The sequence below is a fragment of the Aspergillus brunneoviolaceus genome, assembly GCF_003184695.1.
Source record: "Aspergillus brunneoviolaceus CBS 621.78 unplaced genomic scaffold BO95scaffold_26, whole genome shotgun sequence".
Classification (NCBI taxonomy): Eukaryota; Fungi; Ascomycota; class Eurotiomycetes; order Eurotiales; family Aspergillaceae; genus Aspergillus; species Aspergillus brunneoviolaceus.
The window spans coordinates 212,783-238,974 of NW_020290756.1; the positions used below are offsets into that span (position 1 = coordinate 212,783).

The window sequence follows — 26,192 nt, forward strand, 5'->3', positions numbered from 1 at the left end:
TTCTTTGTTTATAATTTTTTTTGTCTTGGCTGATGTTCTACCTCTAGTTCTTTTTATATTTTTCTAAATATAAGTATTAGTATTATAATCTTATTATTAATAAAGCTTACGGCAGGCTTCTTATTTTTTTAGTCTAAAATATTTTTTATACAGTAGAGTATACAGTTATTATATATACTATAAATTTAAAAAGATTAGAATTATAAGAATAAAATTTAAAAAATAAAAAGAAATTATATATAAATTAATAATAAAAAAACTAAAAGCATACCAGTAAGAAGTCTATATTTATATTAAAAAATAAAATAAAGTAAATAAATATTAGACTATTACTAACAGCTTTTTTTATTTCTCCATTTTATAAACTAAGAAATAATTATTATTTATATTAAATTATAGTTAAATAAAATTATTAGATTTTCTTCTTTATAGTATCTTTATAAAAGTAATAAGTTATTATTTTATATTCTCAGGTTTTAGCTTGTATACAGTTTAGAGGCCTGGTATTAGTTATATAAAATCTAGTTTTAATCGAACTAGAAGCTGCTCCAGAAATCTGTAATTACTTAATAAACTATCTAGTATAATCCGAGAGCGGTCGGAGCACTTGGTATATATTTAATAAAAGATTAGTAAATATACAGAAGCACAGAATAAATAGTTATATACTGTACTTATAAAAGCAGCGGTATCCGTATAAGACAAGCGGACGGGACTCGCAGCAAAACATTCCAGTAATGGTACTATTAAACTGGATTCCTGCGGAAATCGAGCTGACGCCGCTTTTTGCTTACCGAGCGGCCCGGAGTATAGAAAAAGCATCGGAGTGCATGTTTGAAGTAATTTCGAAGCGATCCCGAATTGCTTGCAAATAAACATTGAAGAAAGTAACTGTTATTTTATAAGCTTATGTGAGCTTATTAGTACTGGTTATACAATCTATTCGAACTGTATATATATAAAATTACACATTTTACTTCAACACCGCCGGAGTACCTGTGATTTTTCTGACTGTTTATAAATACTAAGTCGTATTTTGATGATTATTTGGCCCAAAACTAGACATAAACATATTTTTTGAGACTTACAAGCATTAAGGTGAAGTTTCGTCAAGCAGATTTTATGCTTTGATGATGTTTGGGTAGGCGCGCAACTGCTTTCCTACCGGTTACCAAGGGGACAAAGCAAGAAATATAAACTATATACTGATATTTCTAAGAATATCTTTTATTTTAGTAAATACCAGTTTATCTATCAGTTCCTCCCACAGTTGCTTGCGAATCTTTTTATCTTTAGACTTATATAAGATAGGCGTCCAGCTGAATATATTAGTTAGCTAAAAATCTACTTAAACTAAAAAAAATAGAATTAAATTATTTATACTGTAAGGTTGCTGTTTTTAATATACTAGTTATAGCTCTCAGGTCTGTGGTTAATAACGGCGTCGGTAAGAGTATATATATTAATAACAGGTTTTTAAATAAAAATAGTTTTTATAATATTAAAAATAAAGCTGATGAAGATACCGCGGTACTTATAAATAAGACCCGACTTGTATAAACCTAAATTAGGCCTATTAATAATAATAATAAATAAAAAAATATACTTGGTAAGTTTATAGATAAAGAACTAGTCTAAAAGCTTCGAGATAGTATAGCAATTCTTAAAAAAGAAAATCTTATTATTAAAACCAGCCAAAAAAAAATAAATATTCTGCTTTTTAAACTTCACTTATATAAAGATATTAGAGCTAATAATAGTAATATAGTTAGATTAGTACAGAAAATTCTTTGCCTGTAGTATAGAAATAAAAAAAAATTAGCAGTATAATAGAAATAAAATTAATTTAAACCGACTTTTTATTGGCTGTAAAAATATTAGATATAAAAGTTTACTTAGAGATTTCTGTATTATTAATTACTATATTTAGTTAGTTTAATATCTTAGTATACTTTATAAAGACTAGAACTAATTTATAGCTGGCTAGATTCAGCAGCTATATCTTTATCTGAACTTTACTACTATTATTTTACTATTTATAGTATTAATTTAGCAGCTGCTGCTTAATTTTCTTTTTCTTAATTATACTATAAACTATAAGAATTAGCTGGCTCAGTTCTAGCTTCAGCAGCTATTTACTATATTCTAAGTTTAGTTTAGTATTAGCTCCGATAATAATAATAGTCTGTTCTATAAGATCGACCTGCTGGCGCGAGATAGCGGGCGGTTTATTAAAAAGCTGGTATTTTAAGAATGCTTTCTGTATCGCCCGTCCTTCAATAGCAGCGGGGTAAAGTTGGACATGATAAGGCCAACTGGAAGAATTTTATATAAAAGTATGTCGACGTGGATGTAACAAGAGGGAAGAGAATATCATATAGTCAAGTATTAGTCTAGAAATGCTATGGGGAGATGTCGGCGATATAAACTGGTTAGCCCCAAACCGCGGCCGGAGTTAAGGCGGGCAAGCACTGTTTACCTCCTGCTCCCCTGTTTTGTTGTTGGGCCGTCATGCTGACGGGTGATACAGGCAGGCAACCATACAGTAGTTGATGGAATTGAGGCTAAGTGGTGTCATGGAACGTAAGCCAGTCACTCCAGTGCTTGACGCCCGCCACCCGCTCAGGATGCGGGCGACGAAGCAATAGGACCATGGGTCTTCCTAACCCAGCAGTTCTCAAAATGACGTGTCAAAGAGGGAGGAGGAAAGCTTTGGGATGGGTATGTGTGAATGTATGCAGTCGGAGGCATGGCAAGATGTACAGCCTCAGTTTCTGATATCTATATATATGTCTGCGCCTCCCTCCAGCAGCATCTCCACAAGAGCTGAGTCTCCCCCGAGATTGGCCACGTGCAGCGGGGTCTTCCCCGTGTGATCTTCGATGTTTGGTTGGGCCAGATGGGGTGCACAGTCGCACCCGATCGCTGGTGCAGACCCTGTTGAGGCGGGCCACGGGGGCCGCCGTGGACATCGATCCGATGGCGGCCCACTTTCACGGCATCTTCGGCCGGGCCTTCAATGAGGATCTTGGGATCGAGCAGGCAGTGCTGAGGCAGCCGCGTCCCAGTCACCCGCCCACCTCCGTGGATTCCTGCGCAGCATTTTCGGTGGGGTTGACGTCCGGGGGCGAGCCGGGGTTCCATGCTGCGTCGGCGTGATCGCGGAGCGCCTGCCACAGGTCGGACCCTCCCTGTTGGTGGAGGAGGAGATGCTGCCCAGTGGACTTTTTATGGTAGAGACTTCAGCCGCCATTGGTTTCCTCCCCCAGTGTGACCTGCCCAGCTCAACTGACACGACACAGTCCAAGAGTACTCCCGGACGGGTCTGCACGGCCCGATGAATTGGTACCGCACGCGCATTCTCAACGGTGAGGACGAAGTGCCTAATATCACAGTCTGTTGTCAATAGAATCTTAAGATTATTATAAAGGATGGCTTCTCTTGGGGCCCATCTCCACATTGACTAGTGGCTACCGCGTCGTCGCTCTAATAAGATCCAATTCAGTTCTCATACTCTTATACCTGATCAAGCTCGCTAATTGGAATGTTAGCTATACAGGTAACTTCTAAAGTGGCTATATCTGACCGTCATACCTCAACTATAACCTGACCGTTAACCGGCGGTCAGGTCAAGATTAAGAAATTTTCTTAACAGTTATCAACTGTTTGGAATTGCAGGATAGAATAGTCAGGTATGACAGATTGATTAACCCAGAAAAATCAATTAATAATCTTTCCAGACTTCTTATAGTAATGATCTAATGTTACGGACTCCTGCTACTTAACTCATAAGTACAATGAATACCCTTACAGCCTTACATTTATCCGGCCTACCCGATCAAACAAGCATTTCGTATCTCGGCATGCCGATCTACCCGTCCCAAATTCGTTGCACTGTTCCAGTTGCACATCTTGACCTTTACTAACAGCCAAGCTTTCTGTAACGGCTTATCTCTTATCCCACGTGACCTACTAACACCTTGAAACTCAGGCACCGAGAAAAATACCCCTCCCCGTCGCAAACCGCGGAGCTCAACCCCTCCATCTCCAATCCTCCATATCATCTCCATTCTTTTCCCCAAACAGAAAAGGAACCACAAAATGGACCCCTCGTTCCCCTCCTCCCTCGCCGCCCTCCACTTCCCCTCCTCCGAGCAGCAATCCATCAGCCAGACGCTGACGGCGCTGCGCCGCTCCGCCCTAACCGTGACCAACCGGCTGACCAGCATCGCGACGGACGCGCAGTTCGTGGCCGAGGTGCGCGACCACTACGCCCTCCCGTTGATCGCCAACGAGCGGTGCGGCAGCTGGTACATCGCGCCGCGCGACAAGACGGGCAGCGTGTACTTCAAGAGCACGGACGGACACACCGGGGTGTGGGATTTCAGCTCGCGTAGACTCAATCTGCAGGTGTTGGGCGTGGCGGGGCAGTATGGGGGGTTAGTCTACCCTCCCTTGGACTAGAGATATCGTGTTCTGGTGCAGATGGATGCTAAGACCTTCGCGGGGAGGGGTATAGATGCATAATCGTAGATTCGACGCGGCGGGGTAAATGTAAGTGCCCCTGCGTTGCCTTGCCCTTTTACCCACCCCCCTTTCCTCTACATAAGTCGAGTCAGACACTAGCATGACCACGACACCCGTCACGAGAGAATAGAGTAATGATGAAGGATAGTAATGCCCGACGCCCTGTCGAAAACAATCCCCATCTGGACGGCCGTGCTCAACCGCGCCCTCTTCCCCGACGCCCAAGCCTACCACCCCGTGCAATTCCCCCCGAACTTCCTGCCGGCCTCGGAAGAATCCCAGATCGAGCGGCGAATCGACGGCTTCGTTAGGGACTTGCTGGTTCGTCTTCTGCTTCCCTCCCCTACCTACCTCTCCTATCACCCCCCCCCCCCCCCCCCCCCCCCCCCCCCCCCCCCCCCACCCAATGAAAGTAGGGTATACTAACCCAGAAAAAAGAACCTAAACCTCTCCCTCCCCACCCTCCGCACCCAACTCGCCCGCCCCATTCGCCTCGCCTGGGCCAACAGAGCCTACTTCCACCCGACCACGCTCACTGCCTCCCCGGACGGCGAATACAACCTCTTCGTGCTGTGCTCGGCCTCAAAGCGCGTGCACGGCGCTGAGATCTCCGCCGGCGGGTACATCCAGGGCGCCGGAGACGACAGCGAGAGCTGGGCGCTGGGGCTCACGGCCCCGCTGTTCTGGGCGCACAAGGACGAGCTCCTGCGGCGGAATGAGGAGGATATTCCCGGGTTGATTGCGGAGTTGCTGGCGCGGGAGAAGGAGGGGAGGTCTCCTCCCGGTGGGCACGAGCAGGGGGCGGAAGGGAAGGCGGTGCGGATTGCTCCCACGAGGAATCTGTTTCTGGGGCGAGCGGGGGATTTTGCAGACACAAAGGGTGGGGTTGGGTTCGATCTGGTGGTGGATTGTAATGCCAGACCCGTCCAGTCTGACGCTCCGGCTGACGAGGAGACGACGGCTGCGCAAGGCAGGAGGCTGGATTTGGGCTGCGGACCGGCGAAGTTGGGCAGTCGGGATCTGCGCAAGAGCCTCGACCGCGTGCGGGAGTTCGTCAGGGAGCATCTGTTACACAACCCGGAGGCGTCGGTGCTGGTGGTGTGCGAGTCTGGCCGGGATCTGTCGGTTGGCGCCTTGTTGGCGATTCTGTGTTTGTTTTATGATGACGAGGGTGAGTTTTGTATCGGTTGCATTGTATTGATGGGTTGCATGGGGGGTTGGCTGACCATGTTTGGTGCTAGGAAACCTCACCCCCACCGAGAGGAAGAGTATCGGCAAGCAGTTCATTCGGCAGCGGTTGGCCTGGATCACCCTGTGCAAGCCGGATGCGAACCCCTCGCGCTCGACCTTGCAGTCGGTTAATGCGTTCTTGATGGAGAGGCCGGATTATTGAGGTGGACAGGAAAGGTTGGATAGAGTATCGGCAGTGCATGCGGGATAATGGATAAAACTTATACCAGGTTTCCGTTGATAAAGCTCAGGGGTATGCGACATGGAAACGATTTCTTGAATCCGTGGTGGTTGATGGTCAGCATAGCTAATTGACTTCCAAACGTATGGACTCGCTGAGTGCATCGCTGGATTGATGGTTAATGGTTGGTATAGCTGACTGACACCCTCAATGTGAGAACTTACGCGGTGGATAGATGGGTTGCGCGATGTTGATGTCGGCTGCCTTCTAGTCCAGATTCGGGAGGGGGCAGACAAACTAAACCCAGAAGCCCACACGCCCTGGGCATACATCCTGCCCAAACAAAGGATAGAACAATGAGAAAAATCCATTAAAAGCTTAATAACCCTCCCAGCCATGCAAAACCCAACTCCATCCTGAAATGCCGTAGTGAAGTCGCTATCTATGTTACAAACCCATAAAATGTACATTTAATATCCCCATGCCCAAAACACCCCCCCAATCAAGGAGCCTGCGTCAGGACATCCTCAGGCGTCTCCTCCAGCCCCTCCGCCGCCACAGGCGTGCGACCCACCGTCCCGGACCGATGCACATACATCAGAACCCTCAGCACTCCCGCAGGAGTCACGCCCTCCAGTCGCCGCGCCATCCCCACGCTCACCGGGCGAATGCGAGTCAGGACCTCGACCTCGCCCGCGCTGAGACCATGGACCGCCTTGTAGTTCATGTCCGGCGGAAGAAGCAGGTTCTCGTCCTGCAGAGCTTTGCGAGCGGCAGCCTCCTGGCGCGCGACGTGGGGCGCGTACCGACCCTCGATGGCGACACGGGTCCGGATCTCCGGGGCGAACGAGTTCGCATTGTAGACGGTGCCCGTCGGGGACTCGATGTGGGGGATCAGCGAGTCAATCCCCGTCTCCTGAAGACATAGGATGTCCATGGCGGAGCGGACAGACCCGTCGATGCGGGACGGGAAGCCAAGCCGGGCCCAGGCGGAGGACGACAGCCGGGTGTTGGTGAGCAGGGACTGCAGCTCCTGGATCTGCGCCTCCGTCTCAGTGAACTGGCGCCAGCGCGTGTCGGAGACCACGCCGGCCTCGCGGGCCATGCGCGTGAGGCGCAGGTCGGCGTTGTCCGCGCGCGTCGAGATGCGGTACTCGCTGCGCGTCGTGAACATGCGGTAGGGCTCGGAGACGCCCTTGGTGATGAGGTCGTCGATCATGATGCCGATGAACCCGTCGGAGCGGCGCAGGGTGAGCGGCTTGCGGCCCTGCGCGGACAGGCCCGCATTCGTGCCAGCGATGATACCCTGACCGGCGGCTTCCTCGTACCCCGTCGTGCCGTTGATCTGGCCGGCCAGATACAGCCCGCTGATCAGTTTGGTCTCCAGCGTCGGCCACAGGTTGCGCGGGTCGATGTAGTCGTATTCCACCCCGTAGCCTGGCTGCAGCATGGTCACGTTCTCCAGCCCATGGATCTTGCGGAGCATGGCATACTGCGCGTCGGCGGGGATGGTCATCGAGATACCGTTGGGGTAGATGACATCGTTGGGCGCGAATCCCTCCGGCTCAAGCCAGATCATGTGCCGGTCCTTGTGTCCGAAGCGGATAATCTTCGACTCCAACGAGGGACAGTAGCGCGGACCCTTGACCGTCTCGCGAATGTGAATCGTTTTGTCGAGGTTGGCCCGCACGATATCATGCACGGCTTCATTGGTGTACGTCATCCAGCAGTTGAGCTGGCCCTCATCGCCAACCTGCACCGCATCATTCAGATACGAGAAAGGCTGGGGCGGGTGATCACCCTCCTGGACCTCCAACGGCGCAAAGTCGATCGTCTTCCGATCCAACCGCGGCGGCGTCCCCGTCTTCAACCGACCGAGCTGAAACCCCGCCTCACGGAGGGACTTGCTCAGCCCAAACGTCGCCGCCTCGCCCATCCGCCCCGAGGGATACGCCTCAAGCCCGATATGAATCTCCCCGCCCAGGAACGTGCCCGTCGTGATCACCACGCGACTCGTCGCGATCACCTCGCCGGACTCCAACCGCACCCCGACAATCTTCCCCTGCGCCATTCCGGGCACATCCTCCACACCCTCCTTCGACACCACAATATCGCCCACCTTGCCCTCCACAATGCTCAGCCCCTGGGTGGAACTCAGCTCCTCCAGCATATACTTCTTGTAGAGGTCGCGGTCGATCTGCGCGCGCGGGCCCCAAACGGCGGGCCCTTTCGACCGATTCAGCGTCCGGAACATCACTCCGGCCTTGTCGATGGTACGCCCGGCCACACCGTCCATCGCGTCCACCTCGCGGATCATCGTGCCCTTGCCAATGCCGCCAAAACTCGGATTGCACGAGCAAACCCCAATATTCGAGCGCGAGGGGGTGATCAACGCCGTTCGTGCGCCGGAGCGTGCCGCCGCCGCACACGCTTCCGCGCCTGCGTGTCCGCCACCGATGACGACGACGTCGTATCCTCTACACCCAGATAAAAAGAGATTAGTATGCGAACGCAAGTGCGGGTGAACAAAATTGATCGAAAATCACCCATACCGCGCGGCATCTGTCACAGTCGCCAATCCACGAACACTCCCCACCCACCGAGACCGGGACCCCAGGCCCCATCTCCGGAGAGTTCCAGAGTTTGCCCGAAAAGCCATGGTGATGGCGTGTATCGAAAGTGGGACAGCCTGAGAAGAAATGGTGATGTGGTGCTGCGCCGGGCTTGCAAGTTTGTTGTCCCGGAAGAGAAAAAAGCGCCGCCCCCCAGTGATTATTTTGCATCACGTGTGCAGAGCTTATTGCCGCTTATCGCCGGGGGCGGTGAAGCGGTCCGTTGCGGACTCGTACCGAAGGGGTCGCCAGTTGGCTATCGACCATTATGAACAACTAAGGGGTTTACCTGAGCTGGGAGATGATGGCTTCGATGCGAATGGCAAGATGTAGATACTATTTTGCATTTTGGGACCATACAGCTGAGACGTTCACTGGGCACAGCTGAATATTTACGAAGCTTCCTAAGGAGAGTCGCTTCGAAGGGCTCACGGAGTAGAGTGGCCGTCGTGCCGTAGCGAGAACAGGCGTTCTTCTGGAGTGGGCCCGTGGGTGGGTGACTCCGACTCCGCTGGCTCGGATGAACCGCTCAATCAATCTCATACGTAACAGCCAAGGGTACTCGCAAAAAGGAGAACATTCGTAGAAAACCCTCATTCCAAAGCACCTGGTCACCCTTCGAACGGCCATTTGCTGGAGATACACACGAATAGATTAGATCTCCTGATCCAGTATCAGATCCCAAGCGCATGGCCATGAGGGATATATCCCCTCGAGAACAGTGTTTCCCCGGCGTGGCGTGCATAGTAATGGGGGCTCGCCATTGGTGAATCTGAGATCCGATCAGACCACACCAGATACGGGTCTCGGTTAGCAAGTAGAAGGGTGATTGTTCTACGACACTACAGCCCCTACAACCCCTACAACTACGCAATATCCTCCCCTGCAAAGACATCCCGTCGACGCCCCGTTGCCTGACCTTGCTCAGGATCAAGGTTTATGACAGTGTCACAGTGGTTGCAAGTGATTGCAAGTGAGCGCAAGCGAGGGCAGGGAGCATCTGACAGCGGACATTGCCGGTGGCCCGGTGAGCCACGTGACCCGGTTTGAGTGGTTTGCAGGCCGGATACCCGAAAGGAGACGAGACTGAGTTGGCCGCGCCTCAAGCAAATTGCGACCACATCCTCGTCAGCTTTTTCCCTCAAGATCCTCATATACTCCTCATTTTGCGATCCCAGTCCTTGCCAGTCCTCTCATCAGTTACCCTGAGTAGCACCAACAACCATGGCTTCCACCTCAGGTGAGTGCAAAACCCTTGTACCACAGAGATGCCAAGAACGAAGTTCATCCTCAACGTGCCCTGCGAAATCGGCGACCGCCCGCCAATTTTGCCTTTTCACCTCCCACCTCCTTCTCCCCTCCCCTGCGGAACTCTGCACCCGCTGCTTCATTTTGTATCCACGCTGCAGTCTTCATCCTGAAAGTCGAAAGTCGGTGTAACATCCTGTTCTCAAGGGTTGAACATCGACGAAATCGTTTTTTCCTTGTTCCCTCTCGGTCGTTCCTGGTTACCGTCGGGGCATCGAGTGTGACTCAGGCCTCGTTCCCCACCCATCCCAACAAATGTCTTCCTCAATGCACTCTCTCCCTTCCACCTTGACAAAAATCACCCGGCTAGCTCCTCGATCGCTATCATCGCATTCCACATCAAAAATGCCACAGCGTCTGGGAGCCAGCATGTTTCGTTCCTCTTTCCTTCGCGTTGCACACCCCCGCCCGGCGGCGCCGACCCGACCGGCCCGCTGCTTCTCAACCACACGGCGACAAGCCTGTGCTAACATGCCATCCTCCCCATCAGATCGCTTCATGTCGGCTCTGCACCAGAACAAGGACTGGGCAGCCAAGATCGCCAAGGAGGACCCTCAACTCTTCCCCACGCTCGCCGTAGGCCAGCAGCCCGAGATCCTGTGGATCGGGTGCTCCGACTCGCGGTGCCCTGAAACCACCCTGCTGGGCCTCAAGCCTGGCGACGTCTTCGTCCACCGTAACATTGCCAACGTGCTGCACGCCAGCGACCTCAGCTCGTCGGCCGTGATCGAGTACGCCGTGAAGCACCTGCGCGTCAAGCACGTGGTCGTGTGCGGCCACACCAGCTGCGGTGGGGTCGCTGCCGCCCTGGGCAACAAGCAGCTCGGCATTCTGGACCCGTGGCTCATGCCCCTGCGCCAGCTCCGCGAGCAGCACTTGAGCCTGCTCAACTCGCTTCCCACCGACGAGGCCAACCTGAAGCTCGTCGAGCTGAACGTCCACGAGGGTGTCAAGACGCTCAAGCAGAAGAGTGTCGTGCTGGATGCCATCCAGGAGCGGGGCCTGCGCGTCCACGGCTTGATCTATGATGTCGGAAGCGGTGTGCTCCGGGAGTTGGATACCGATGAGCCCGAGGAGGCCATCAAGGCGCGTCTCACTTCGTTCAAGACCGACGTCTAGACTCGGTTGCGAGTTCACATTTGGGAGGTTCGGTGTTGGTTCTTGCGCTCTGGGTTCAGAGATGGTGTCGTGGGTCGTGTCGTGTTCATTTCAGCGATAAGTGGGGTTTTGCATATTTGTTGTATTTAACTGCTCGGTTGTTTGGCGAGGGCGAGGGCGAGCGAGAAGGAATCTGTATATCTTGGGTTAATAATTCATCCAACGTTTCAACACCTGGTACTGGTGACTCACTCATCGTAGAACTATCGTAGCACTTGCATCATCAGGGAGACATCACTCCCCGTCAAAGATATGTGGCGAAGTCCTGCAGAGGGCAGCCAGCCATGACTCGTAAGACCTCACCTGGAGGATATGAGAATGAAAGACAGAACCGGGTACCGCCTGGGTGAGAGGGGAGAAGTTGAGGAGAAGAGGAGAAATGAAAATCCTGCTGCCATTGAATAGGTAATCAGGATCGGGCACCAGTGACTGGGGATTTGCAGTGAACACACACACACACACACACACACACACACACACTAGACTACTGTTCCACGACGGTCGGAAGATGGTCTCCGCACCCTTAATCATCGTTGACCACCTCCCAATCAGGCAGGCCCAGGCTACGGTGTGGAACTCGGTTGTGGTCGGAACGGGTTTAGCCCCGGCCGAAACGGCTGTTCTTCGGTAGAAGGACGATTAATACTGAGGTCAAGCTGTAGTTAGTACTCATAACTTAGTTAACTAGTTAAGTTAGTTATGCTAGGTGGTGATGACGAAGCAATGAGTACTCCTCATTAAGTATAGACAACTTATTGTTATGAGGAGTAGTTTGATGGACTTTAAGAGAATACCCCGTCTAGTTGATCTCAACTTGTAGAAATCAATACTAATACGTAGAACAAAAAGTCTAGGTCCGCTCTGATCACACATAATTCAGCACAATCATCCAACGGAGAACTGATAAAGTCTTATGCCAGGACTACATACTGTTCGCAGAACTGTAGGTTCAGGTCCAGGCATGCTCCGAGTCTGAAACTAGACATCCGCGGTTAGGAAGCTGCCAGTGGTGATCCTGGTACCAGGCGGGTCTTCTCCTACTAACTCTCCAGTCTGTCCCTATTCTATGCTTGAATGTGATTGTTTGGTTTGAATTGTTGACAGTAGACTCTTCAGCAACCGGAAATATTGTCTTGTGTTCTCTCTTAAGAGACCAATTGACTACTTTTTAATTGCCTGCGATGGCGAGCTTTGCTCCCGTCGGGCCGCGAGAAATGCTCCAAGGCTCGCCACATGTACGGTAAACGTCCACAAGCTGCTCCAATGACATATCCAAATACTCAACAATAAGTCTAACTCATGGAGCCGTCTCCGGCTCCCCCGATGGAGAAGTAGACGATTGATCCTGGACCCCATCACCGTCCTTCACAGCAACAGCAGCAGTAGTAGCAGCACCACCACCACCAGAAGAAACAGCAGGATCAGCATCAACCTTCGCCCCATCTCCCTTCCCACGACCACCATTCCCCCCCAAAACCCCCCGATAAACCTCCCCTTCCTCCCCCTTCAACCCCACCCCGGTGGGATCCCGATCCAACAAGAACCGCTGCACCTTCTCCTCGAGCCCCTTCCCCCGCTCCGCGACGACCGACTTCTCCCGGCGCCCATTCAGGAACCGCTCCGACTGCTCCGTGACCTCCCACAACCGCTCCTCATACCCACTGCTGAGTTGACTGATCCACGACGCCTGCAGCGCCCCGCCCAGCAGCGTGAGCAGCACCACAAACGAGATGAACGTCCGGTTGTCCACCATGTGCTGCTGCCGCCCTTGGTGGCGGTTGTGCCACCGCTCCCAGTCCTCCCAGGTGGCGTTGGCGAAGATGGGCCCGTAGTCCTTGGAGCCCGGGCGGGCCCACGGCGGGACCTCGTTTTCGGGGTGCTCGTCGGCGGCAGCGTGGTGGCGGTCCGGGCGGTGGACGTTCCATCCCGTGCCGAACTGGTCGTACGCTGCTCGTCGGGCGGGATCGGAGAGGAGCTCGTGCGCGGCGACGAGGAGGTGGTACCGTTGGATGCGGACCTCCGGGGTGAGGTTTTGGAGGAGGGGGTGTGGTTGATGGTTGCTGGTGCTGCCGCTGCCGCTGCTCGGGCTGCTCGGTGAGGAGCGGTCCGGGTGGTAGATTTTCACGAGTTCATAGTATCGTGTTTTCGTGTAGGGAGCTTTTCGGTCCAGATGGAAGAGGTCGTAGGGGGTGAAGGTTGGGCTTGTTGGCCATGTTAGGTCGTGAGAGTTGGGGTTGGACTTGGTGCTGCTGGTGGCGTAGCGCTGGCAATGGTGCCGCCGAGCGGGGAAGTGCGAGCAATAGCTTGCGTTCAGGAACTGTAGGCCGCTCTGGTTGAGGAGATTGGGTTTCCTGGGCATGGCCGCATGGTTTCGTAGGAGAGAAAGGACGGGATGTTCCTTCTCTCCTGCAGTGGTGGGTTGGTGGGTGTACTGTACTCTGTATATGACTGTAGTGTATGCAGTGGTAGTGGAAGAGATACAAGCACCGCGGCAAGTTCGGGGCTAGTGAGGCCCAGAGTGACGAGCACAGTCCGGTGCGGAGACCCACAGTTGACCGTCACGTGCAGCGGCATTCAACAAGCTCCGCTCATCTTCAATCTGTAAACACCTCCATCTCCTTCATTGAACACAGCAACCAATTCAACACCAATGCCAGACTCACCAGATACTCACCCGCAGAGGCGCCACCGCTCGCCCTCCGGCTCGCCCGCTCCACCTCGCGACCGCCGCGACCGCCGCGACCGAGAGCGAGAGCGAGAGCGATTCCGCGACTCCTCGCGCGACAACAAATCCCACCGCCACGACAGCCACCGCAGCTCACGCAGAGACAGCTCCCGCCGCCGCGAACAACGTCGCTCGTCGCGCAGTCCCAACGACCGTGAGCAAAGCCGCCGGGACGACGACAGCCACCGTCGCAGGGAACGAAGAGAGCGCGCAACAAGCCCCCGGGACGAGCGAGACCACGACCGAGATCGAGATCGAGACCGAGACCGCCACCGCCGTCGACACCGGGACTACGACGATGAAGACTCCTCCCACCGATCCTCGCACCGCCGCCGTCGCGATCGCGACACCAGCAAAGACAGAACCAAGCCCCCCTCTTCCTCCCGCCGACACCGCGACAGTCCCTCGCGCTCCCGCTCCCGCTCCCGCAGTCCACACACCACCACCGCCGCCCCCTCAGCCCCAATCCGCTCCTCCAAGCCCCTCCCCTCCCAACAAACCGCCTACACCACCGACCTCACCCCCTCAGACTCCCAAGCCCCGGCCGCCGAAGTCGAAAAAGAAAAACCCAACTTCGGCACGACCGGCCGCCTCGCCGCCGAAAGCAACACCGTCACCGTCCACGGCGGCGGCGGCGGCAACGGCCCCACGACCGTCGTGCTCAAATACCACGAACCGCCGGAGGCCCGCAAACCGCCGGCCAAGGACAGCTGGCGGCTGTATGTGTTCAAGGGCCGGGACCTGCTGGAGATGGTGGAGCTGAATGTCCGGAGCTGCTGGCTGGTGGGGCGGGAGCACCTCGTCGTAGATTTCCCGCTGGAGCATCCGAGCTGCTCGAAGCAGCACGCGGCGATCCAGTTTCGGTTCGTCGAGAAGAAGAACGAGTACGGGGATCGGATCGGGCGCGTCAAGCCCTACGTGATCGATCTGGAGAGCGCGAATGGGACCACGGTCAATGGGGACAGGATCCCCGCGGGCCGGTTTGTGGAGATTATGGATAAGGATGTCTTGCGGTTTGGGTTGAGTTCCAGGGAGTATGTGCTTATGTTGACGAAGCCGGAGTAACTTTGGTATGAGTTTTGGGGGGGGTCGATATAGATAAATGGTTCTGACCGATCCAGCTTTTTGGATGTTTGATGCCAGGCCTGGCGATGTCATCCCGGTTTATGCCTCCGCAGAGCCAACAAACCTATGTTTCAGGACACATCTAGTTGTCGCATTGGTCAGAGAAGCGAATACCACCAATGACATACTCATAATGGACTAGTCACTAGTCACGCGTCGTCTATTAACGCCACTACGTCAATACTGGCACCCAGTTGCGAGGTCCAAAACGCTACATAGGCAAGAAACCAATAGATAATGCCAAGCATGATAGAGAAAATATGCAATGAGCCGTCGATATTTCAGTAAACCTCCATGCCATGATCGCCATGCACTAGAAAAGAATAAAAGAATAATCATAAGTATATGAAAGTGGGTGGGGCCTCGAAACCCGGGGGGACTCAGAAAAAGACCACAATCTCTCCCCGCTCGTTCATCTTGAGGCGCAAAGTGCGCCACAGTTCCTTCTCGTCATCGACTCTCCGCTCGCGGTCTGCGCGACTGCGACCCTGGTCGCGGCCCCGGTCGGCGTCGAATTCATCGGTGAAGTCCTTGTGGAACCGCTTCAGCACCTTGTTCACGGAGAACCCGCGCGAGCTCTCGGGGCCCTTGGTCACCAGCGACAGGAAGTGGCTCGCCATCTGCCGTTGCAAGCCATCCGGGACCGTGCTCTTGGGGTACAGCGTCACCTGCCGGCCGTCCTCATCGTGGTGCGATTCGGGGTACTCGATCTGCTTCTGACGGCGCGAGGGCCGGTCCCCTTCGGTCTGGGCGCTGCTCTTGCGCTTGGACTTGCGGGCATCCGCCGACTCGGCGGCCTTGGCATCGCCATTCTCGCGGATCTTGTGGGTCTTCTTCGCGCGACGAGTCTCCAGCTGGCCGTTGGCGCTGCTACCAGAGACAGAGGAGCCCCCGAACATCGACGAGACAAACCGTTCAGCACGGTTCTTCATGGAGATACCCAGGCCCGCGTCGGCTTGGTTCTCCTTCTCGTCGCGGCGGGTCCGCTTGATCGGGGATGAGGTTTCCTGATAGCGTCGGCGGGAAGAGTTCTCGTTCCCTTCTTCGTCGTCCAGCGACGGGGACCGGAGCATACGGTTCAGTCCTCCTGTCAGTCCGGAGTGGTTCAACATCGGGGTGCCGGGGTGGTTGACGACACTCGAGGGGGCATCCAGCATGGGCGTGTCAGTCTCGGTGTCGTGGTCCTCGGTGCGGCGCTTGCGCTTCTTCTCGCTCGTGGCACCCTCGGCCTTGGAGGCGCGGTCCTTCTTCTTCTTGGGCGCAGGGGTCATGAACTCCATGGACACGTTGGGGGCCTTGCGGTCGTAGGGGGACTGGTTGATCGGGCCCGAGCCGTACGAGAATCCATTCTCTTCATACGCGACGTCGTAGGTCTTGTTGTCGTCATCGCCATCCGTGTCAACGCGAGCCAGCGACTTGCTTGACTCGAAGACCGAAGGCGCGTTGGCGACCATCTTCATCTGTTCCTTAGCCTCGTTCACAGAAACCTTAGAGGCATTGGGGGTGCCCTCAGGGACAAGGTAGTCGAAGACATTTACCGGCTTGTCGGTCTTTCCTTCGGCGCGCGGGGTCTTCTCCACGCCAGCGGGAGGAGGGCTAGGCGCAGGTGGGGGAAGATTATCGGTGTCGGTGCCATCCTCGACGTAAGGTGCCCGGTGACCGTGGGGGGTCTGCTTCTGATTTTGGTTCTGTTGTTGGTTCTGGTTCTGGTTCTGGTTTTGTCGGCCGTTGTTCTGTCCTTTGCGTTGGTTCTTGGCCGGCTTCTCTCTGTACAGCGCGCCTTGGTACTTTTGCGCCTCAGACATGCAGGACTATCACGGTGAGTCAGTTTTAGTTCACATGAATCAACAAATGTATGGCAGATTGCGACAAGAGAGGAAAGCACGATGTCTTGCAGGTGTAGACGCAGCGACAAAGAGGAATAGTGGGCAATCCAGTCCACGAGGAGGTATTGAAAGGCAATCCCAAGGGAAAAGATGGTCGTACCGTGTGCGATCTGTAGCTAGTTCCCTGGAAATGCACCATACAGTCGATGCAGGTGTAGGAAGCGCCGCGACATTGGTTGCGATGGGGATCGAGCTTCTTCTTGGTGAGGACATCACCACACGCCTATTGGGATCGTCGCATATTAGCACACGCCGTTGTTCAGTGACCAGAATGGCCTTCTCCAAAGGGGATGAGAGTGGGCGGCGATGTTGCGCGACTCACCTCGCAAGAAAATGAAACCATCTTGTGAAGATCCGCTGGATTACACCGCGATTTGTTGGAGAAGTCTCGATATGCGACTTGAGACCTGCGCCGATATGAGAAGGAAAAAAAGAAGAGGAAAATTATAAGTCCGGTGGATGAAGTGGATGGGGATCCAGCAGAATTAAGCTAGACAGACTTTCGGAGGACCCGCAACGGACCTGAACAAGCCCAGAGGACCAGCCCACTCCCACTCCGTATTGTCGGTAGTCAGACTGTCGGTTACACTGAGGTTGTTGTCCGGGACAACGGGACAGACACGAGATTGTACTATGTAAGATGACAGAGGGAAGAAAAAGCAAAAGAGAATAGTTGAGCAATCGCGTGGGGACGATTCTGAAACCCTGTGGTTTGAAACTCGGGGACTTTGTGTCAGCTTTTGCGCCGTCCTCGTTCCCCGGCGCGTTCTCTTTTAAAAAAAGAAAAGTATGTGTAAATCATGTGTAGCAGAAAGTGCTGCGCCGCCAAAACAAAACCCGCTCAAATCAATGTCTGGAAGAGGCTAAGCCTGTTGGGGACTAGTCCCTCTTCGAGATGTTGGCTGCCTTTCCAATCAGGCACGGATCCTGCCTCCCCGCAGTGCAACACCAAATGTCATGGAATCGTTCAACAAGTATTCGGAGTACACTTCTGTAGTGGATGCAATGGCAAGACCGGCTCAAGCAATCTCTTCATCTCACCAGGACACCCATTGCAATGCATATCTTGACCAGTTGACCACTTGATCAAAGCAGGAGAAGGGGCGCACAGGGGGGGAATGTGGCGCTTGTGCATCGAACCACCAACACGGACTTGTCAGGAGACACCGTACATTTGCTGCTGGCCCTGCGCATCCGCCAGTCGCCGCTCACCTCGACCCTTCTTCGCAGCCCATCTGTCACTCTAGCCCCCGCAATCAAGGGGCCGACGCCTTCTGCCGGACAATAAAAGAAACCTATCCACCAAGATACGAGTGGCTTTCTTCTCGATTGTGCTCAAAACCTCCCCTCTCATAGGATCGGGGCGCAGTGATCGTCGGTATGCAGCGCAATAAACTTCCAGTCCGAGGTCGAAAGCTACAACTTTGCTTCTTAAGCGACAGGACATCACGAAGGGCTAGCTATATATAGCGCTCAGCGCCAAAACGAGGGCTTGAAGCATATGGCATTTATGATGTTGCGACGCTGGTTTCAGCCTTGTCACCATCTTAAATGGATACTGTTGCTTGTCGCTGTCTGGAAAACTACACATCTGGAGTCAATGCTTCCCACGGGCTCGGGAGAAATTCCTCCGGGAGTCCATGTGGGAGCTGAGATGCACAGTACTTTTGCGCTGAATGGTCAGCCGCGGCCGGCATGAGGGTTCCACTCTCGTCATGCGCACCATGGTGCATGCTTCACACCCTTTCATGCAGCTTCCACACCATCTATCCAGGCCTGCCTTCTACAGTGTAGAGCATCGGTGAGCCCTCACTAAACAGTTCTCATGTGAGATTTGGGGGTGCCTTCGCAAGAGCCATGCGCCCATGTCAGGGCAGCAATGCACAATCAGGATTCAGACGACCCATGACTGGTTCGTCCAGCAGTAGAGGACACAAAGACGTCATCCCTCCGGTTTGCCGTCTACCTCGCATGCGATATTAAACCTGTGGTACATTTAGTGCCCAAGGCTTTTAGGCGACGTCTTCTCGGCAAGTAGTTACAGTCAAGCCACCACTACTATGAATCGCAACCCGGATCGAACTTGAGGCCCTTGTGCAAGATGAAGCTCCAGGGCCGTGGTATGTAGGTATCTTGAAGATGAATGTTGTAATGGTATATACAACTGAAACTACCGTGCACGAACCGGCTCAGTGCACCCAGCGATCCGGCACTGGCGGAGAGTATGTATAATGTGAAAGAAAGAGAATAAGTCACAAGGGAGTGGAATGGGTCAGAGATGTCGAGATAAAAGCGCGCAGCGTTCAACCTCGAGTAGTCCTATAGTGGGATGTGATCAGCAAGGTATCCATGATCATGGGACACGAGGAGAGCACGAACGGTTCCCTGTTGATCTCGACCAGCGGCAGTGCGTCGTCATTATCGGCCTCCCTCCGCGCACTGGGCAGATCCTTGTTTGTGGTCAGATCCTCATCCTCGTCCTCTTCGTCTTTCGCACAGCCGCAGTCATAGAAATCGCCGATATTGTTGCAGTCGAATTCAGGTTTCTCGAGCATGATGTTCACCTCGTTGTGGATGAAGCAGCCCCATCCAGCAGCCGCATTGCGCGACGAGACCTGCGGGGGATACTTTTTCAAATGACCTTGGAAGTGCGAGGCGCATTCGCCACTAGGAAGAGACCCCAGTCAGTATGCAGCAATAATGGAGGTGCAAGAGGGCGACGATACCATGGATAGAGTCGCGCAAAGAGATAGATAAAAGAGCGTAAGGTTTCCTGCTGCTCCTCGGTCGGATCTTCGGGATACCGAGCCAGCATGGTATGGAAGTATTTCCAGGTCGCACGGCCTAATTCCGCCCTACAGTTTCCGACAACAATCCTTTTAGCATGATGACAGATTCCAAAACAGAGATTCATTTGATTCTCACTTTGCCGTCGCATTCCCAAGCTTGGGCATCACCACCTCCCCTTTGATCAGATCATCTTTGGACACCACGGCCGGCGCGGATTTGTCGAGGTGGCCAGGAGCCCGAGTGGCGGGACTCGGCGGACCTTGAGGTTGGATCAAGAAGAGAAAGATTAAAAAGATAGTGATGCATGCGCCGGCAAGGAGCTGCCGGGTAATCTGGCGGTGTGCCATCGTGGAGTGGCTGATCTATAGGACGCCCACGTTCTCCGTGAGGAAGACAGATCGCCCAACTGGCACTCTCTAAAGGGGCGTGGGATGATTGACGGTGGATTGACAATGGGCCCGGCCAGGCTGACCGCCTCCCACGTGGCAGAATCAATACTCAATAGCTTCACCGCCTAGTGAATCGCTGTGTGTCCATTGTACGGAGTACATAGTAAGAGGTTATGTACAGTATTCCCTAAGGAAGGACGCTGATGTAGTAATACCTTCAACCTAGTAGAGTACTCTGTTCCTTGATAGTTCCAATGATCTGAGCATGAATTGTAAACATATGACTTTACTAAGTCAAGTGGCTCAGGGAGATGGTATGTTCGAGGGCCTGACCTGCGGATGCTTCCCGAGGCCGAGGTGATGTCGAAGCGCCCAGCAGGGCCCGTATCTCCACCTTTATAAGCACTTCTCAACTACTAGGTATAGGTAGCTGAAAGCCTATTCTTAACTCAGCCTTCCTGGCCATCCAGACTACAACTCACCAAGACTTTCACGTGCTGTCTACACACCATAGGACATGGAAGAGAGCCCCAGAATCGCGAGTGATTGGTTGAAACCGACAGAATAATTCATCAACCATTTTCGTTGAATTTGGAGCAATGATTTCGACTCACTGTGAGTTGTGATTGGCGTAGCCAGGGAGGGTACTTAGGTTGTGCGACTTGATTCTGGAACAACCTCCGCGGGGACAAATAGGACCCGGTTTGCTTCGTGCTCTGGTGGCACCTTGTTGGGAGGTTTTTCGTCGATTTTGAGCATCTTGAGTGCCTTCAAGCGCATTCCGCTGAAGCCCTTGGTTGCGAGTGCATTCAGAATTCCCGCGAAGGTGGTAGGCCTGGTGATTTCAGACAAATGATCTTCAAGCATGAAATCTCCCCAGTAGTAACGCCCGCCTGAGGTAATGATATAGTCCATATCCTTGGTACCTAACAGAACAACCTTAGCGTCCACGATGCCGAAGCATCGGGACCGGTAGGCTTCCAAGCTGTTGTGGTCGAAATAGAGCTCGAGGTGGTGTGGGTCATTGGTCCAGCCTTCGGGAATGGCTTCGGACTAGATTCCATCAGAATGGACAGGAGGATAAACAGAGATCACGCAGGTGCCGACAGTACACTTCCCTCGCTTTGTACTACGGGTATGTTATAGCTTGCGACTTACTTGATGGTCCATCTCACTGGGCTTGTGCAGATACTACTCTCGAGGGAGCCAGTTGCGTAATGGTGAAATGTTGGACCGATCTGAGGGCGAGTAGTCAAGGCACTGACAGTGGTAGTACTTGCTACCTAGGTATACAGTACTGCGGGGAAGGGAGGAGCACAAGGCAGACAACAGGGGAAACCATCGAAAGGCCGCGGAGGGCGGAACAGGCAACTTTTTTATGCTTTTTTAGTTATGGAAGCAACATGAATAATGACTGTCGCTTTTCATTGATATCGATCGGTTTCCGGGGTTGATCTCCTCGGTGATGAATTCCAGCGATTCATTGCTGCTTATCGCTTATCGGGAGTGGGCCGTAAATTAGCTGTCAACATTTAGTTACAGTAAAGCTTCTACATTATTGTCGCCTGATATTCGAGGCATCAGGAGAGATAGCTGAGTCAGCAGGAACTGCCGAGTTTCGCGATCTGCGCGGCCGCCCACAGCCCAAAAGTTTTCTGCCGATTTCCGGCACCTGAACGCCTGGTTCACCACGTTCGCTGCACCCCTCCTTCTCTCCCCGAGTCGCCTTTGCATGTGTTAACGGGTCCCACGGTATTTCATCGGGCGTTATTGGAATTATACTCTGATGGATTTGGAGTACCGAGGGATTCTCGCGCCGAATGGGTTGGCTACACATGCCTCGCTCTTAACGCCTCCGGCCACCACCAGCGACCTTCGGAACAATCTTAGGCTTCCCCGGCCGATGACAGCTTTTGATTTCTCCCCCAGACCCTCGGAACCTGGCGCCATGAACAAGATCCCCGCCGTCCCGAGCAAACGGCGGGGTGGTTGTAGGAAGGCCTGTAATGAGTGTAAGCAGCAGAAGGTAAGTTAGTCTGTCTGGCTATACCTGTCATATCGCATTCCATCCTGCATTCCATTCGGACCCATCGACCAGCTGTGCATATTGATGTATCCGTTCAAAAAATTCAACATCGTCTAAAGGATATTGTTCACTGGATATTGCTTACTGCGCTTCACCCTTCTCGTGCCCTCTATATAGACAAACTGGCTGAACATAGGCTTACCCGACCCCGCAGCTTCGGTGTGATATTGTGCAAACGCCCGCTGACGCATGCTCACGCTGCCGGCGGCTCCAAATAGAATGCAAGGTTGAGCCCACTTTCAAACGGATCTCCAAACGCCGGTAAGGCCTTCCGAGCATGTCTTACCTATGTTCATCTCTTGGCTGAACACTAGCTGTCTAGGCGCAATGCCGAAATGGAAAAAGAAATTGCGGATCTCCGCCGTCGGCTTGCCAGTGGAGAGCATCCCCAGCCCGGGGAGGCTAACGCCAGTGACGAGCTGTCTCAATGTTCGGAGGATGTGTTCTGTTCTCCAGATGCCACTGTTGGCATCAAAGGACGGCCGTTGTCGGCTCCACTGGACCCGCAACCCATCGCTACTCCGCTGACCATCCATCGAGATGCCTCCATCTTGTCCCAGGATGACAATCCGTGGATATTAGAGGACGTCTCGCTATCACGAGCCCGAGTAGCACGGTTGTTTGACCAGTACGATTCTCTCCCTGTGCATGCAGTAGCATCTTGGACAAAGTTACTTATGATTGGCAAGGTTTTTCAAATATTATCATCCCTTTCTTCCTCTTTTGAATCCACAGAAGCCCCCAGACGAATATATGCGTCGTTGTCCATTGCAGGCATGGACGATCATCTGTGTTGCTAGTCGACGAGCACCTTCTGAGCCGGGTCTCCTCAGCGCACTCTCCGGGCCGTTTAGTCGGCTGCTCTGGTCCACCATTACTGGTGTACCACAAGACTACCGTGTGGTCAAGGCACTCTGCCTCCTCTGCACCTGGCCGTTGCCAACAACCAGCCAACGGACCGATGCTACCTTTATGCTCAGCGGACTGATGATGCAGATATCCATGCAATTGGGGCTACATCGTCCGGTTCAAGCTGAGGAGTTCACAACCTTCCGCATGGAAGTACAAGGGGAAGCTGTCAAAGATCGCTTGCAGACATGGGTTATTTGTAATATTGTAGCCCAAAAGTAAGTGGCTTTCAAGCCTGCCGCCGGATCCAACTATTGACTCTATTTGTCCAGTGTCGCTACCGGCTACGGGCAGCCTCCGTCAACTATTTACGATTGGGCCCTAGAGCCCGCTTCACTGCGAGACGCCGATTACCACCCTTCGCATGACTTGATGACTCGGCTCAGAATCGAAAAGTTCTGTGACCGGGTCACAAAAGCATTGTACAGCAGCAAACCTGACCCTGCCGAGTTCATCAGTTCGGAGAAGCTGCTGATTGTACAGCTTCTCGAGAATGAATTGAGAGATATGGAAGTCGACTTTGGCCGGGACATTTCCAGTATGTCATGCATGGCCCGGTTCGCCTTTGCTGAGTTCGAACTAATTCTCCAGACATCAACATGATCCACCTGCGAGCGGCCGAACTGCACCTACGGTATTTCGTATTCCTGGGCTCTAACGCCCGAAGCGACGACCTAACAAAGCTGTTCATCGCAACCACTTCCTTCCTCGGACGAGTACTCGATCTCGAGACCTCACCCGGCGAGCTTATCGGCCACGCTCCCAACTACATCCTACAAATGATCGTCTCAGCCGCTTTCGCGCTCATGAAGCTCTTGAAGAGCGATTTCCGTCGCCACATCGACTTTGAACACGGAAAGCTTCTCTTCAACGGAGCCATCTCGGCTATCCGCCGCATCAGCGTCATGGACCACGACCGTCCCGTCCGCCTGGCCGATATCCTGGCGCAGATGTGGAACGCAGGCAGTCCAGAAGATCCCGCCGGTGGTGACGCATTGCAGCTCAAGATCCGTTGTCGCATGAGCATGAGCCATGTTTACGATACCGTGTGGCGGTGGCGCCAGCGATTCCGCCCGATGAAGAGCGTGGAGGACACGCAAGGTATGTTTTTGCTGCTTCCTCGGATTTACAGGGGCAATGAGATTGATATGTCGCAGCTACCATGGCCAATCCCAATGTGGCTCCCCTCACTGGCCCTCTCTCACGGCCGCAGGACGAGTCTTTGCAGAGCACAAACCTGATATACACTCCAAACTTCGATCAAGGCGCCTTCATCAGCGAGGCAGGCTTCTCCGAGGTATTCGATTCCCTGAATTGGGTTTTTGATGGGATTCCGGACTCCTTTGTGGCGCCCCCAATTCTATGAACAATGCACGCACAGCCTTCTGAACTGCGAGCACTGTTGACTTAAAAGCCGTGTTTCCCTATAAAATGTACAGAGCACCACCATACAGCATAGCAACCACTTATGACCATTCTTTTATCATAATATACCCGGAGGGCACATCAATTGAAATTACGACAAAGTTGGTACCATTTCCACTTCAACATAGCCACGACTGTAGCGGAGGGTGATGACTTGTTATATGGATTCTGTCGGCGTCCCTGAGGCCTCGATAGCCAGGCTGCTCGCGGCCATGCATATTGATAGTTCCTCTCAAGTAGCCTCACGTAGCTGAATTCGTCCACCATCCCACGTCTTTGACAGGCTCATTTGTCCGCGAACATGGGACTCATCGCCTAAGTGATAGTGATAATCGTACAGGGCATATGGTGAATGTAGAGGATTATTTACTAGAGCTACATAATACTTCGTACTCGGGAACTTAGAACTACAATTACCCCCTCGAATCAGTGAATTAAATCCATTTATGTGAGAGCGGTTATTGTGTATTTTATTGCTGGATCGCAAATATCCATGTGAATATATGCCTTGTGATCCAGGCAACTATGAGCGTACCCTGACGATTCACCCGGAAGTGTAGTCCGGGGTATTCATAGACACCAATCTTTAGCAACTGCCCACCCTATCCTACATTGCTTCAACTCCAATCTACTTCCTGTCATCATGATCTACCAATATGGTGAAGACTCGAGTAAGTAATTAACCATCCTAATAGTATATGTCAATAGTCTACAACAGAATGGGGAATGGCACACACAGTTCATCCTGAGATCCTGTCACCTAGGTTTATTTCTTCCCTCTCTCATGCCTCGAAGCAGTTATCCTTGGACCAAGTTATACCTCCCTAGAATAATCCCACCTGCTTTTCGTTCTGGCTCAACACCAATATTCTTTCTTTATCTGTGTCCTCGGTCACATTTTGTTCAGTTTGCGAGCCAAAGCTGACAGCCGTCAGTCCCAAACAAGTCGCGAAGAGCCAGCCGCACAGCCTGAATCTCGATATCGGGGGCACTATGATAACCAAGACGGCCCAGGACTTTCTGCCGAGGACATCCCCGAAGACTGGACAAATGACCCCAAACTCTTGGATATTTACGATGATCCTAAATGTCAAGACGCCGATCTGGCCCGCTGCTGCGGAATCCAAGATCCCCGAATGGTTTTGATGGGCACTCCCGAGTCGGGAGAGATGCAGTATATTATGGCTTTTAAGGGCAAGTACTACTGGGGCCATTTCGAGCTTCTTCATCTGGAAGAGATCACCAGGCCCAAGACGTTGTCAGGAATAGTCCATGCCCTTCGTGATAAGGGATTCAGGGGCCTCCGTATGAAGACCCTAAAGCCGGTGTGGACCCCTAGTGATGAGGAGGATACACGGTCTGCCACAAGCGAAGGGCCCAATCTGTTTGTTCCGGTTGACCCCGATGCGCCTTGATGCACCATGTACTTTCGACAAGAGCGGTTCACGACTCGAGGAATAGCAATGCTTAGTATCCATTTAGCCGATGGTTTGCTCGAATGATGGCATATTTTGTCAAATTCGCGAAGTGTCTTCTCCTCTACCCAGGCTTAGCATTCATGGCAGCCTCGTAAGAAGCACATGGAATCTAAGGCATTCTCGAGCACATCTAACCATGGCTGAACAAATTCTTCCATGGCTGAATGGCGACAGGGCCTACGCGTCTCCTTGCGAACAGATTATTGCGTGCCTCGACCAGATCGTTACGTGCCTCAAGGACGTCGTAGACAAGTCCGCGCAGTACGGGGTCCCAGGGCACTACAGGCCCATCCTCCTTCAGATGAACATGGACATAGTGCGCCTCCAGTAAGCTTTGTGTCTCTGTGAAAGCGATTGTGTCTA

At 52.7% G+C, this 26,192-nt stretch overlaps 12 protein-coding genes across 12 annotated transcripts; 6 read left to right on the top strand and 6 right to left on the bottom strand.

Annotated features, from left to right (window-relative positions):
• Positions 1-2,682: 2,682 nt before the first annotated feature.
• BO95DRAFT_462784 (uncharacterized protein) lies at positions 2,683-3,159 on the top strand (the record flags this gene model as incomplete). Its single annotated transcript, XM_025588938.1, has 2 exons — positions 2,683-2,689; positions 2,810-3,159. 2 exons carry the CDS (start codon positions 2,683-2,685, stop codon positions 3,157-3,159), a joined length of 357 nt encoding a protein of 118 aa, XP_025443224.1.
• Positions 3,160-4,067: 908 nt separating this feature from the next.
• On the top strand, positions 4,068-5,954 carry BO95DRAFT_472867 (initiator tRNA phosphoribosyl transferase family protein). The gene is made up of 6 exons (XM_025589684.1): positions 4,068-4,439; positions 4,520-4,554; positions 4,676-4,848; positions 4,966-5,451; positions 5,479-5,698; positions 5,769-5,954. Exons 1-6 carry the CDS (start codon positions 4,102-4,104, stop codon positions 5,918-5,920), a joined length of 1,404 nt encoding a protein of 467 aa, XP_025443225.1. The 5' UTR covers positions 4,068-4,101; the 3' UTR covers positions 5,921-5,954.
• A 210-nt stretch (positions 5,955-6,164) lies between these two features.
• On the bottom strand, positions 6,165-8,597 carry BO95DRAFT_481465 (tRNA modification protein MTO1; the record flags this gene model as incomplete). The annotated part of the gene is made up of 2 exons (XM_025590210.1): positions 6,165-8,415; positions 8,491-8,597. 2 exons carry the CDS (start codon positions 8,595-8,597, stop codon positions 6,441-6,443), a joined length of 2,082 nt encoding a protein of 693 aa, XP_025443226.1. The 3' UTR covers positions 6,165-6,440.
• Positions 8,598-9,610: 1,013 nt separating this feature from the next.
• On the top strand, positions 9,611-11,114 carry BO95DRAFT_100657 (carbonic anhydrase). Its single transcript, XM_025580296.1, has 2 exons — positions 9,611-9,790; positions 10,349-11,114. The coding sequence occupies exons 1-2, from the start codon at positions 9,775-9,777 to the stop codon at positions 10,975-10,977; spliced, it is 645 nt and encodes a 214-aa protein (XP_025443227.1). The 5' UTR covers positions 9,611-9,774; the 3' UTR covers positions 10,978-11,114.
• On the bottom strand, positions 11,114-11,607 carry BO95DRAFT_100660 (uncharacterized protein). The gene has a single exon (XM_025580297.1). The coding sequence runs from the start codon at positions 11,545-11,547 to the stop codon at positions 11,251-11,253; it is 297 nt and encodes a 98-aa protein (XP_025443228.1). The 5' UTR covers positions 11,548-11,607; the 3' UTR covers positions 11,114-11,250.
• Positions 11,608-12,148: 541 nt separating this feature from the next.
• Positions 12,149-13,489, bottom strand: BO95DRAFT_472870 (J domain-containing protein). Its single transcript, XM_025589685.1, has 2 exons — positions 12,494-13,489; positions 12,149-12,379 (listed from the first exon to the last, which is right to left on the bottom strand). Exons 1-2 carry the CDS (start codon positions 13,373-13,375, stop codon positions 12,314-12,316), a joined length of 948 nt encoding a protein of 315 aa, XP_025443229.1. The 5' UTR covers positions 13,376-13,489; the 3' UTR covers positions 12,149-12,313.
• Positions 13,490-13,521: 32 nt separating this feature from the next.
• BO95DRAFT_100842 (putative FHA domain protein SNIP1) lies at positions 13,522-15,052 on the top strand. Its single transcript, XM_025580299.1, has 2 exons — positions 13,522-14,811; positions 14,863-15,052. Exon 1 carries the CDS (start codon positions 13,667-13,669, stop codon positions 14,804-14,806), a length of 1,140 nt encoding a protein of 379 aa, XP_025443230.1. The 5' UTR covers positions 13,522-13,666; the 3' UTR covers positions 14,807-14,811; positions 14,863-15,052.
• Positions 15,020-17,546, bottom strand: BO95DRAFT_441926 (LYAR-type C2HC zinc finger protein). The gene is made up of 3 exons (XM_025586303.1): positions 17,075-17,546; positions 16,853-16,975; positions 15,020-16,677 (listed from the first exon to the last, which is right to left on the bottom strand). Exons 1-3 carry the CDS (start codon positions 17,093-17,095, stop codon positions 15,247-15,249), a joined length of 1,575 nt encoding a protein of 524 aa, XP_025443231.1. The 5' UTR covers positions 17,096-17,546; the 3' UTR covers positions 15,020-15,246.
• Positions 17,547-18,598: 1,052 nt separating this feature from the next.
• Positions 18,599-19,972, bottom strand: BO95DRAFT_100752 (flavin-linked sulfhydryl oxidase ERV2). The gene is made up of 5 exons (XM_025580298.1): positions 19,678-19,972; positions 19,479-19,607; positions 19,132-19,419; positions 18,795-19,071; positions 18,599-18,737 (listed from the first exon to the last, which is right to left on the bottom strand). The coding sequence occupies exons 1-4, from the start codon at positions 19,887-19,889 to the stop codon at positions 19,056-19,058; spliced, it is 645 nt and encodes a 214-aa protein (XP_025443232.1). The 5' UTR covers positions 19,890-19,972; the 3' UTR covers positions 18,599-18,737; positions 18,795-19,055.
• Positions 19,973-20,386: 414 nt separating this feature from the next.
• BO95DRAFT_513698 (uncharacterized protein) lies at positions 20,387-21,101 on the bottom strand (the record flags this gene model as incomplete). Its single annotated transcript, XM_025591622.1, has 2 exons — positions 20,387-20,984; positions 21,090-21,101. 2 exons carry the CDS (start codon positions 21,099-21,101, stop codon positions 20,580-20,582), a joined length of 417 nt encoding a protein of 138 aa, XP_025443233.1. The 3' UTR covers positions 20,387-20,579.
• A 1,028-nt stretch (positions 21,102-22,129) lies between these two features.
• On the top strand, positions 22,130-24,362 carry BO95DRAFT_100944 (transcription factor domain-containing protein). The gene is made up of 6 exons (XM_025580300.1): positions 22,130-22,278; positions 22,340-22,645; positions 22,707-23,144; positions 23,199-23,464; positions 23,518-24,027; positions 24,084-24,362. The coding sequence occupies exons 2-6, from the start codon at positions 22,353-22,355 to the stop codon at positions 24,290-24,292; spliced, it is 1,716 nt and encodes a 571-aa protein (XP_025443234.1). The 5' UTR covers positions 22,130-22,278; positions 22,340-22,352; the 3' UTR covers positions 24,293-24,362.
• A 582-nt stretch (positions 24,363-24,944) lies between these two features.
• BO95DRAFT_100972 (uncharacterized protein) lies at positions 24,945-25,793 on the top strand. Its single transcript, XM_025580301.1, has 2 exons — positions 24,945-25,022; positions 25,287-25,793. Exons 1-2 carry the CDS (start codon positions 25,008-25,010, stop codon positions 25,764-25,766), a joined length of 495 nt encoding a protein of 164 aa, XP_025443235.1. The 5' UTR covers positions 24,945-25,007; the 3' UTR covers positions 25,767-25,793.
• Positions 25,794-26,192: the final 399 nt, after the last annotated feature.